The following is a 13373-nucleotide window of genomic DNA, read 5'->3' as shown; positions in this document are numbered from 1 at the left end:
TGATGAATTTTTCCTCACTATTATTGAAGTCTCTATTATTATTCAAATTGAAGGTGAAAATTATGCCAGTTTTTACTGTATATATTTTATTTAATTTTTTTTGACAGAGTGGACAGTGAGAGAGAGAGAGAGAGGTCTTCCTTTGCCGTTGGTTCACCCTCCAATGGCCACCATGGCCGGCGCGCTGCAGCCAGCGCACCACGCTGATCCGAAGCCAGGAGCCAGGTGCCTCTCCTAGTCTCTCATGCGGGAACAGGGCCCAAGCACTTGGGCCGTCCTCCACTGCACTCCCGGGCCATAGCAGAGAGCTGGCCTGGAAAAGGGGCAACCGGGACAGAATCCGGCGCCGCAAGGCGGAGGATTAGCCTGTTGAGCTGCGGCGCCGGCCCCTTTACTGTATATATTTTAGGGATTTGTTGTTAGATTCATTTTTGTAATTCTTCTATCTTCCTGATTATCACTGTAAAATGTCTCTTCTTTATCTCTGTTATCGATTTTTGTCTTAAAGCCTGTTTTGCCTAACATTAGTATATCCATTCTAGTTGTTTTTTGTTTACCAGAAGCTAGCTATATCTTTTTTAATTGTTTACTTCCAACATATTTTTGTCTGAATATAAAGTGTGCCTTGTATAAACAGCATGGATTTGGATCATTTTTGTTATTCCACTCTTCCAATCTCTGTCTTTTGAATGCTTAATGCATTTACCTTTAAAATAATTACTGGTAAGGGAGAATTTATATTTTTCATTTTGCTAAGATCTTTTTATATGTCTTTTAAAAAATTCATTCATTTATTTGAAAGGCAGAGTTACAGAGAGACAGATTTTCCATCAGCTGGTTCACTCCCCAAATAGCCACAATGGCTGGGGTTGAGCCAGGCTGAAGTCAGGAGCCAGGAGATTCATTTGGGTATCCAATGTGGGTACAGGGGCCCAACCGCTTGGACCATCCTCCATTACTTTCCCAGGCACATTAGCAGGGAGCTGGATCATAAGTGGAGCAGCCGGAAATCAAACAGGCACCCTTATAAGATGCTGACATTGCAGGCAATGGCTTAATCAACTGCACCACAATGCCAACCCCATATGTCTCTTTTTTTAATTCATTATTCCTCTATTACTATTTTCTTTCGTATTAAATAAATACTTTCTGGTATACTGGATTAAATCTTCTGTTGTTTCTTTTAAAATATATTTTTACATTCTTTTCTTAGGGATTGTCCTAAGGATTACAATTAACATCTTAAAATAATCTAGTTTTTATTAATACCATCTCAATTTCAATAGTATATAAAAACTTTGCTTTATTCCTTTCATGCTATTGTCATACAAATTACAACTTTATACCCCATAGGCCTTTCAAAAGTTTGACAATTATGGCTTTTTAATATTGCTGCTGATGTATCTGAAATATATGTCATAAAGGAAATGAGGTAGAGCCATTAAAAATAAGCAAGTTCAATTTTTAAAAATTATATAAAAACTCTTTTTGGATAATTTCTGGTTAAACTTTCCTTGAGAATTTTGATTATAGGGAGCTATGAATACATGAATCCTTACTTTAATTACAAAAGGAATTCATTTTTATTCTAATTTGATAAGAGAAACGCTTTTTAATTCTTGAGCAGAGGTTAGCAAACTATGCCTCACAGGTCAAAGCAAGCAAGCCACTGGTAGTTCTGGTAAATAAAATTTTATTAGAATATAGCCATATCCATTCACCTACGTGTAGTGTATGGCTGCCTTCACGCTATAACAACAGATTTAAATAAAGTAATACTAGAATTTATTGAGAACTCATTAAATTATAGTCACAATGCTAAATACTCTATATATCTCTTTATTGAAGAATACATAGGTACTTAAGTGAGATGCTAATGGGATCAGCACTGTGGTGTAGCTGGTAAAGCCACCACTTGTGATGCCAGGATCCTATATGGGAACTGGTTTGAGTCCCAGCTGCTCAGATCCAGCACTCTGCTAATGTGCCTGGGAAAGCAGCAGAGGATGGCCCAAGTGGTTGGGCCCCTGGACCCACATCGGAGACCCAGAAGAAGCTCCTGGCTCCTAGCTCCAGATCAACCCAGCTTTGGCCATTGGAGCCATATGGGAGTTACCGAGCAGACGAAGATCTGTCTCTGTTACTCTGCCTTTCAAATAAATAAAAAGAAAGGAAGGAAGGAAGGAAGGGAGAGAGGGAGGGAGGGTAGAGGGAGAGATGGTTATGAAGAAACTAGGTCTGGTTTGAAACCTGTCATTTCCTGGCTGTGTGACCATGAATAAATCTGAGTAGTATCTCAATGCATCAGATTTTTCTTAATATGGAACATTTAATACCTCAGAAAGTTACAATGAAAATTAAACAATACACACAAATGCTTGCAAAATTACAGCTATTTATGAGACACAGATCAAACTTATCTATTTCCTTCTTCTGAGCTGAAAATACTTGTAGAATTCTATAAACATATATTACAGTCATAAGTTATTGAATAAATTAACTTATAACGTAAAGATGCAAATAAACATGGGCAACAATCTTATCTTTCATTTCAACTTTTTTTTTTTTTGACAGGCAGAGTGGACAGTGAGAGAGAGAGAGACAGAGAGAAAGGTCTTCCTTTTGCTGTTGGTTCACCCTCCAATGGCCGCCGTGGCAGGCACGCTGCGGCCGGCGCACTGCGCCGATCCGATGGCAGGAGCCAGGTACTTATCCTGGTTTCCCATGGGGTGCAGGGCCCAAGGACTTGGGCCATCCTCCACTGCACTCCCTGGCCACAGCAGAGAGCTGACCTGGAAAAGGGGCAACCGGGACAGAATCCGGCGCCCCGACCGGGACTAGAACCCGGTGTGCCGGCGTCACAAGGCGGAGGATTAGCCTAGTGAGCCACGGCACCGGCCTCATTTCAACTTTTTTTTAAAGATTTATTTATTTATTTGAAAGTCAGAGTTACACAGAGAGAGAAGCAGAGAGAGAGAGAGAGAGAGAGAGAGGTCTTCCATCTGATGGTTCACTCCCCAACTGGCCGCAGTAGCTGGAGCTACACTGATCCAAAGCCAGGAGCCAGGGGCTTCTTCTAGGTCTCCCATGCGAGTGCAGGGGCCCAAGGACTTGGGTCATCTTCTACTGCTATCCCAGGCCATTGCAGAGAGCTGGATTGGAAGTGGTCCAGCTTCTTTGGTCTTGAACCAGCGCCCATATGGGATGCCGGCACTTCAGGCCAGGGCGTTAACCCACTGTGCCACAGTACCAGCCCCTCATTTCCACTTTAAAGAATAATTTACAAAGAATTGTGAGTTTACATTTTGCTATCAGAAGTCAAATTTCCTGGAATATCAGCAATATTCCAAATATTTAGCATTTTGCTAATGAAGACGAATCTCATTCTTTAAAAAAATTTAATTATAATTTTAAGTGGCAAATTGGCATTCTACCAGAACAGCTTTATTTTCAGAGCATGCTAATTAAAAACTATGTATGAATAGTTCCTCTAATAGAGAAACAGAGTTTCAAATGAAGAAGATTAAATGCTAATAACTGGTTCTGGTATCTGGAATAATGTACGTTGAAATTTAAAAATGTACTTGAGTGGAGAGCATGGTGGGACAAAGGATTATGCTGCCACTTGTATCACTAACATCCTGGTTCAAGTCCCAACTACTCTGCTTTTGACCCAACTCTCTGGCTAATGTTTCTGGGGAAACAGCAGATGTTGGCTAAAGTACTTGAGTCCCTGCTACCCACATGGGAGCCTAGATGGAGTTCCTGACTCCTGGTTTTGGCATGGCCCAACCCGGGCTGTTGTGACCATGCAGGGAGTGAACCAGCAGACAAAAGATCTCTCTTTCTGTGTGTTTATATCTCTTTCTTTTTCACTGTCACTCTGCCTTTCAAATAACAAAATAAATCTTCAGAAATAAACAGAAAATACATTTGATAAATCTTTCCTACTTTGTCCTCTTACTATTCAGTCACTTTATGAGAGAAAGTACCTTATTCTGTAGAGGACATTATGACTGGTTGACTCATCTATATGGAAGACATGGTTGGGTGGATACCAGTTTCTTTCTGTTTCACTCATTAAAGCAAACATATTATGATATACAGGTGTAATACCTAGAAAAGAAATAGAAAAAATAAATGATTACAAACAGCATTTTTATATAACATCTATAATTCCTAACAATTCATAAAATGCAATAGTAGTTGACATCTTTTGGTACAACATCACGTGCAACTGAATTCTTAATCAAGTATCTTTTTCCCCTATATTTTACAATACTAGTATAACTAAAGGGGGCCCATGGAAGTGAAATGTTTTTAAAAAACATTTTAGCCAGTTCTTTTAGTTGTCTTCTACCAAAAGATTGGCTCAAATTTTTCAAGTTTCCCTTAACTGGAGGCTGAGGTTTGCATGGGTGTGTCTGTGTATGCATAATTTCAATAGTACTGGAGGCTTTCAAATCACACAGTTAAGTCATTGAAGGTGCAGATGTTTGGCCTAGTGGTTAAGACAGCAGTTAAGATGCCTGTGTTCCATATCCAATGACTTGGATTTGATACTCAGCTCCAGCTCCTGACTCCAGATACTGTTAATACAGACCCTTAGAGGCAGTGGTGATAGCTCAAGTCTTCGGGTTCCTGCCACCCATGCAGAAGATCTGGATTGAGTTTCAGCTTCTGCCCAGGCCAGTCCCAGTTGTTGCCAGCATTTGGGGAGTCTATCTACAGATAGGAGCTCTATTTGTCTCTTTCTGTCTCTCTGTTTCTCTCTCCCCACTCCATCTCTCAAACAAAAAAATAAATAAACTATAGTCATTAAATACTGTTAAACAATGAAACAATTTTGCTTTTGAAAAAAGATTTATTTATTTGAAAGTCAGAGTTACAGAGAAAGAGAGAGAGAGGGAGAGAGCGAAAGAGAGGGAAAGAGAGAGAGAGAATATCTCTCTCATCTACTGGTTAACTCTCCAAATGGCTGCAACAGCTGGGGCTGGGGCCAGGCTGAAGTCAGGAGCCAAGAGCTTCATCCAGGTCTCCCATGTGGGTGGCATTTGGGCCAACTTTCACTGCTTTCCCAGGTGTAATAGCAGGAAGCTAGACTGGAAGTGGAGCAGCTAGGTCTTGAACTGGCACTCGTAAGGATACTGGTGTCACAAACTGCTGCTTAACCTGCCACACCACAATGCGGGAATCAACCATTTTATTTTTTAAGTGTCAAGTTTCACACAATATGCTAGTAATCATATCCTTTGCACTATTTAAATTCATAATAAAAAAATTTAAATGTCATCTGAAAATGTAGAAGGATATATGGTTTTGTCAAAGAAATTTTAGGAGTTAAACAAAATGTTGAAGGATACTGAACTAAAAAGTACATAGATGGCTGGCGCCACGGCTCACTAAGCTAATCCTCTGCCTTGCGGCGCTGGCACACCGGGTTCCAGTCCCGGTCGGGGCGCCAGATTCTGTCCCAGTTGCCCCTCTTCCAGGCCAGCTCTCTGCTGTGGCCAGGGAGTGCAGTGGAGGATGGCCCAAGTGCTTGGGCCCTGCACCCCATGGGAGACCAGGATAAGTACCTGGCTCCTGGCTTCGGATCAGCGTGATATGCCGGCTGCAGCGCGCCGGCCGCGGCAGCCATTGGAGGGTGAACCAATGGCAAAGGAAGACCTTGCTCTCTGTCTCTCTCTCTCACTGTCCACTCTGCCTGTCAAAAAAAAAATTATTTTTCTTTATTTCCATCTACTGGAAGGTACAGCAATGGGATGGGAGGTGGGATGGGAGTGTCTGGAGGAATGCAAGGAACAAGTATTTCCATCTGTTGCATCATTCCCCAAATGCTTGCAACAGCCTGGGCTTGGCTAGTATGAAGCCAGAAGCCTCCCACATAGCTGGCAGGGGTCCCATCATTTGAGCCATCATCTGCTATCTTCTAAGAAGCTTAGCAGAAAGCTGGATCAGAAGTGGAGTAGCTGGGACTCAAACCAACACTCCAATATGAGATATGGGCATCCCAAGCAGCGGCTTAACTCACTGCACCACAACTCTACCCTCAAAAAGAGAATTTTTAAAATAGTAAGAGTAGGAGCCGGCGCCATGGCTCACTTGGTTAATCCTCCACCTTGCGGCACCAGCATCCCATATGGGTACCGGATTCTAGACCCGGTTGCTCCTTTTCCAGTCCAGCTCTCTGTTGTGGCCTGGGAGGGCAGTGGAGGATGGCCCAAGTGCTTGGGCCCTGCACCCGCATGGGAGGCCAGGAGGAAGCACCTGGCTCCTGGCTTCAGATCAGCGCAGCGCCAGCCATAACAGTCATTTAGGGAGTGAACCAACGGAAGGAAGACCTTTCTCTCTGTCTTTCTCTCTCACTGTCTAGAACTCTACCTGCCAAATAAAAATATATATATATATATTTAGAGTAAAATGTCAATGTACATATAAGGAAATCATTGTAAAGCTAATTTCAGATTTCTCAGTAGAATTTTATGTGCCAGGAAAGAATGTCATAATATATCCAAAATACTTAAAAGAACTACCAGCCAAGAACACAATAACCCTGCAAAGCTATCTTTCAGAAATCAATGAGGAATAACATCTTTCAAGACAAGCAAAAACTGAAGGAATTCATCACTACCACTCACCAGACATACAAGAAACGCTTAAAAGAATCCTATATCTAGAAGTGAAGAATAAAAATTATCATAAAAAATTACAAGAAAGTATAAAGCTCAATAGCAGAGCAAATACACAAAGGTTATTCAAACCTTATCAATACAGAAAACTATAAAATGATAAAGATGAACAACAGAAGAGGAAAGGAACAAAGAATATATATAATAATCATAAAAAATTAACAAATGATAGGATTAAGTTCTTATCTATCATTAACAGCTTTGAACCTAAATGAATTAAATTCCCCAATTAAATATTTAGATAGCATGAATATATTTAAAAAAAAAAATCAACAACATACTGCCTATAAGAAATTCACTTCACAGGTAAAAACATTAAAAATGACTGAAAGTGAAGGGACAAAAAAATATTTTACACAAACAGAAACCAAAAGAGAGTTGCAGTAGCTATACTTTTTGCAAATAAAATGAACTTTAAGAGAAAAACTATAAAAAGTGACAAAGAAAATCACTATGATGAAAGAATCAACTCAGTAAGAGAAAATAACAACTGTAAATATATATGCACATAATTCTGGAACACCCAACTATGTAGAGTAAACATTATTAGAACTTAAGGGAGAGACGGACTTCAATACTAACAGCTGAGGACTTCAACAGACCCATTCTCAACAGACAGCATCCAGACCAAAAGCCAACAAAACACTACAGTTATAAGAGTTATACAGACCAAACAGACTGCAGATACTTATAGAACACTTCATCCAACAGCTGCAGAACATTCTCCTCATCAGCACAAGAAACATTCTCTAGGATTGACTGAATAATAGGCCACAAAACAAATCTCAACAAATTAAAAAATAATAATAAATAGAAAATAATGAGAAATTTTAAAATCAGTAGAAATGCATAGACATTAAACAAATAATCTTGACTAAATAATGGGTCAATGAACAATTCAAAGGAAAGTTAAACTATTTCTTGAAACAAAGGAAAACACACCAAAATCTATGGGATACAGCAAAAACTAACAGGGACATTTAAAGCAATAAATGCCTCCATATATAGATATATATTACAAATAAACAAATTGATATAATTAAAGGACCTAAAAAAAAAAAACAAATTGATCCCAAGATTAGTGGAAATAAAAAATTAATAAAGAACTGAAATAGAGACTAAAGACAAAACAATACAAAAGATCAACAACAAAAAAAGAACTCGTTTTATTTTTAAAAGCAACTATATCAACCAAGGAAAAAAGAGAATATTAAAGTAAATAAAATCAAAGATGAAGAAGGAGTGGCCAGTACTGTAGCACAGCAGGTAAAGCCACTGCCTGCAGTGCCAGCATCCCAAATGGGTGCCAGTTCAAGTCCCGGCTGCTCCACTTCAAAACAGCTCTCTGCTATGGCCTGGAAAATTAGTAGAAGATGGCCCAAGTCCTTGGGCCCCGGCACCCACATGGGAGACCTGGAAGAAGCTCCTGGCTCCTGGCTTCAGATCAGAGCAGCTCTGGCCATTGCAGCCATTTGGGAAGTGAACCAGTGAATGGAAGACTTCTCTCTCTCTGTCTCTCTCTCTCTCTGCCTCTGTCGCTCTGTAACTCTTTCAAATAAATAAATAAATCTTGTAAAATAAATAAATAAAATAAAATACTATGAAATATATATTAAAAAAAGATGAAAAAGGAGACATGACAAACAAAAACACAGAAATACAAGAAGAATCATTATGGCACCAGAAAATTCTTCTTTTTTAAGATTTATTTTTTATTTATTTGAAAGGCAGAGTTACAGAGAGAGGAAAAGAGACAGAGGGAAGAGATCTTCTATCTGCTGGTTCACTCCCCAAATGGCTGCAATGGCCAGAGCTGGGCCAGGCTGATGCCAGGAGCCAGGAGCTTCTTCTGGGTTTCCCACATGTGTGCAGGGGCCCAAGCAGTTGAGCCATATTCTACTGCTTTCCCAGGCTCATTAGCAGGGAGCTGGATCAGAATGGTGCAGCCAGGACTCCAACTGGCAACCATATGGGATGCTGGCATCACAGGCAGAGGTTTAACTTGCTATGCCATAGTGCTGGCCCCCAGAAAATTCTTAAATCTTAAGGAAATGAGTAAGTGTCTGGAAAAACAATCTACCAAACTCAATCATGAAGACACAGAAAATCTGAACAGACCTACAACATATAAGAAGACTGAAACAATAACAAGTCTCTCAATAAAGCCAAGCCCAGAACTGGATGGCTGAAGTTTACACAATGTTTATGTAAGATTAGCAATTGTTCCCAATCTATTTGAAGTAATTAAAAGGGAGATAACTCTTCCAAACTCACTCTATGAAGAAATGAGAGAGAGAGAGAGCGCGCAATAGTGAGAACGAGAGAGAGAGAACAAGAAAAAGAAAGAAGAAAAGGAGATGAAGAAAGGGAAGGGGAAGGAAAAAGGGAAAGGAAGGAGGGAAGGAGGGAGAAACATAATAAATAATTTAATATCAGATAACAAGGAAACAGACAAAATATGTAAAAAGGAATTTAAAAGAATTATTATAAGGTCACTCAAAGAGATGCAACAGAATAAATACAGATGAAATTGGGAAATCAGTGCATAAAATGAATGTGAAATTCAACAGAGAGATGGAGATATTAGAAAAGAAACAAACAGAAATATTAGACATAAATACAGTAAGTCAAATAAATCTTCAGTAACCGACTAGATCAAGCAGAAGAAAAAACATCTGAACTTGAATTTGGTCTTTTGAAATATTTGCCAGACAAAAACAAAATGGAACATAGCCTCCAAGATCTCTGGAACACTATTAAAAGAAACAATATTTTATTTGTGTTTTTGGGATTCCTGAAGCTGAAGGAAAAGAGAAGGGTCTTAGAAAATATATACAATGAAAAAAGTAGCTGAAAATTTCTCTTATCTCTACAAAGATATGGACATTCAAGTATCTATAGGATACCAGATAGGTAGGACCACCAAAGAACCTTACCATAACACATCACAGTCCAACTCAAAATTACACAACACCTTGGGAGAATACTAAAATTTATAAGAGAAGAGGCTATCGCTGTGGCGTAGCAGGTAAAGCTGCCACCTGCAGTGCCAGCATTCCATATGGGTACCAGTTTGAGTCCCAGCTGCTCCACTTCTGATCCAGCTCTCTGCTAATGGCCTGGGATAGCAGTGGAAGATGGTCCAAGTCCGTGGGCCCCTGCACCCACATGGGAGACCTGGAAGAAGCTCCTGGCTCCTGGCTTTGGATCTGCTCAGTTCCAGCTGTTGCGGCCATCTGGAGAGTAAACCAGCAGATGGAAGACCTCTCTCTCTCTCTCTCTCTCTGCCTCTGCCTCTGCCTCTCTGTAACTCCGCATTTCAAATAAATCAAATAAACCTTTAAAAAAAATTTTAAGAGAAAAGAACCAGGACATGTTTATTCCAACTCCAATTAGACTGACAGCCAGATTTTTCAAAAGAAACTTTAAAAGCCAGGAAGGAATGGAAATACATATTCCAAGTTCTATAAAGAAAAAGAAAGGAAGAAAGAAAAAAAAACAACCCAGAATACTCTACCCAGTAAAAGCTATCTTTTGCAAATGATGGAGAAATGAAGAATTTCCAAGACATGTAAAAACAGAAAGAATTCATCACCACCCTGCCAGCCTTACAAAACATACTTAATGGGTCATATAGATAGGACTAAGTGTTAAAGGGACCATTTAATAAGACCAAATGTCTGATAATAATAATAGATAGAATTAAAAAGGAGAGAATGTTCCAACAGGGGAAGCAGTCCACACAGCCAACTCATAAAATGACAAAGGCTTTAAAAAGCACTCTGACCTCAGAATCAGCCCTTAAGGTCTGGCTGAAAAGCCCAAGATGAATTTCAGGCATGGAAAACCAAGACAATGTGGCAAAAAAAAAAAAAAAAAAAAAAAAAAAAAAAAATCCTACATGAAGAATCTCCGTGAGATCCTAGTGGAAAGAAGGGGCCATCAAAGAAGGATGTACCTTTCTCTGAAGAGAGGAGAGAACTTCCACTTTGCTTGTGGCCTTGTTTAAATACTGATGAAGATTGTGGATTCAAAAGGCTTTCACAGCCTTGGCAGCTTACGTCAAGAGCCTCAGGTGATCACTGACGTTATACATAAGAGTGTTAATTGTTAAATTAACAACAGGAGTCATTGTGCACTTACTTCCCATGCAGGATTTCTGTCCTCAATGAGTTGTATTATGAGAATTAACTGCAAAACTTGTTCTCAGTTTCTGTGCATGTGTGTGTGTGTGTGTGTGCAAATTGGTGAAATCCTTACTTAGTATAGAGTTGTCTTCTGTGTATAAAGTTAATTGAAAATGAACATTAATGTAGAATGGGACTGGGAATGGGAGATGGGGTGGGAGTGGGCATAGGAGGGCAAGTATGTGGGAAGAATCACTATATTCCTAAAGTTTTACTTATGAAATTTGTACTCATTAAATAAAAGATTTCTTTAGAAAAAAAAATACTATATCCAGAAAGAAAGAATGATACTCTCCACCATAAAAATATGTGAAAGTATAAAACCCACTAGGAAAAGAACAAAGTATATTCAAAACAGAAGAAATTTTAATGAAGAAACAATAGGACTTAAGCCATAATTACCATCAATAATTTTAAAGATAGATGGTCTAAATTCTCCAATTCAGAGAAACAGACTGGTTGAATGGATGATAAAACAAGAACCAATAATATGCTATCCACAAGAAATTCATTTCAACAATAAAGATGCAAGCAGATTTAAAGTAAAAAAAAAAAAAAAAAAAAAAAAACAAAAAAACAGAAAAGATACGTAAATGGAAACAAAAGGCAAGCAGAAGTAGCTACACTTCTATCAGACAAAATGGACTTTACAAAAACTAAAAAGAGACAAAGTTACTTTGTGATGATCAAGGTATGGAGCTGGTGCTATGGCGCAGCGGGTAAAGCCGCTGCCTGCAGTGCCGGCATCCTATATGGGCGCCGGTTCGAGTCCTGGCTACCCCACTTCCAATCCAGCTCTCTGCTATGGTTTGGGAAAGCAGTAGAAGATGGTCCAAGTCCTTGGGCCCCTGCACCCACATGGGAGACCTGGAAGAAGCTCCTGGCTCCTGGCTTCGGAACAGCGCAGTTCCAGACATTGCGGTCAATTGGGGAGTGAACCAGCGAATGGAAGACCTCTCTCCCTCTCTCTCTCTCTCTGCCTCTCCTCTCTCTGTATAACTATGACTTTCAAATAAATCTTTAAAAAAAAAGCAAAAAATAAAAATAAATAAATGAAATAGAATTAAAAAAACATAAGAGATTAATGAAATGAAATTAAAAACTTGAGCTACACTATAGAAAAAAAGAAGACAAATCAAAGACAGGGACAGGTATTTGGCACAGTGGTTAAGTTGCCAAATAGGACACGCAAAACCCAAGAGAATACTTGATTCAAGTGTCTGCTCCTCTTTTTTTTTTAATATTTATTTTATTTGTTTGAAAACAGACTTACAGAGAGAGGCAGAGACAGAGAGACAGGTCTTCCATCCTCTGGTTCACTCCCCAGATGGCCACAATGGCCAGAGCTGCACTGTTCCGAAGCCAGAAGCCAGGAGCTTCTTCGGGTCTCCAACGTGGGTGCAGGGGCCCAAGGACTTGGGCCATCTTCTACTGCTTTCCCAGGCCATAGCAGAGAGCTGGATTAGAAGAGGAGCAGTCAGGACTTGAACCAGCGCCCATATGAGATGCTGGTGCTTCAGGTCAGGGCTTTAACCCGCTGTGCCACAGCACTGGCCCCTGCTCCTCTGCTTTTAATCCAGCTTTCTGCTTATATGATCCTGAAGGCAGCAGATGATGGTTTAAGAACTTAGGTCCCTGTCACCAATGTGGAAGACCTGAATTGAAATCCAGTCTGGCAAGAATGTAGAGAAAAGGGAACCCTAACACAGTGTTGGTGGAAATGCAAATTAGTTTAGCCACAAAGAATAGTACAGTAGCTTTTTCAAAAAACTATAAGTAGCTACCATAAAACCCGACTGTCTCACTTCTGAATGTATAAACAAAGGAAATGACATCAGCATATAAAAATACACCCACACTCTTAAGTTTGCTGTAGCACTATTCATATGAGCCAAGATATAAAATTATCAAAGTCCCCATCAGTAATTGAATGGGTAAAGAAAATATGGTATGCATATATGAATAATGAATTATTATTCAGTTACAAAAAGGAATTAATTTTCACATCTGCAGCAAAATGGAACAAACTAAAGACCATTATGTTAAGTGAAATTACCCAGACACAGAAAGACAAATACTGCATGTTTTCTCCCAAGTGATAGTTTAAGTATATATACACAAACATACATGATATAAATCTAAAACAGCAATTTCTAAATGCTAGAAAGGATGGAGGAAGTGAAGGTTGATTTGATAATGGGTACCAAAATGCAACTGGGTGAAACTAACGGGTTCTGGTATTCTGCAGGACTGTAGGTCATGACAAAGAAAATGAAAGAGATACTTGCCTAGCACAATTGATTAATGCTTCGTATTTGTGTTGAAATATTGTACTGTACCCCACAAAAACAAACAGGTATTTCATGTGTATCCAAAATTTAAAAAATAAAAAGTAAATTTTTAAAATTAACATTAAAAGTATTTTTTCATTATATAGTCTTCAGATCCATAATTTTAAATAGCTATATATCAGTAGCTCTCTTCTTGGTAGATA

General features: G+C 39.2%; 1 protein-coding gene across 6 annotated transcripts in view; it reads right to left on the bottom strand.

Moving 5' to 3' along the window:
* JAK2 (Janus kinase 2) overlaps window positions 1–13373 on the bottom strand; it is a 133165-nt gene that overhangs the window by 64395 nt on the left and 55397 nt on the right. For all 6 annotated transcript variants that reach the window (XM_051846028.3, XM_070051600.2, XM_089299204.1 and 3 more), the window contains exon 4: window positions 3993–4116. In XM_051846028.3, coding sequence (XP_051701988.2) covers window positions 3993–4116 — 124 coding nt within the window. The remainder of the gene's footprint in view (window positions 1–3992; window positions 4117–13373) is intronic.

Source organism: Oryctolagus cuniculus, chromosome 1, assembly GCF_051225735.1.
Source record: "Oryctolagus cuniculus isolate XC-2025 breed Fujian yellow rabbit chromosome 1, ASM5122573v1, whole genome shotgun sequence".
Lineage (NCBI taxonomy): Eukaryota > Metazoa > Chordata > Mammalia > Lagomorpha > Leporidae > Oryctolagus > Oryctolagus cuniculus.
The sequence above is the reverse complement of the archived record's forward strand: the minus strand, read 5'-3'. Positions and strand labels throughout refer to the sequence as shown.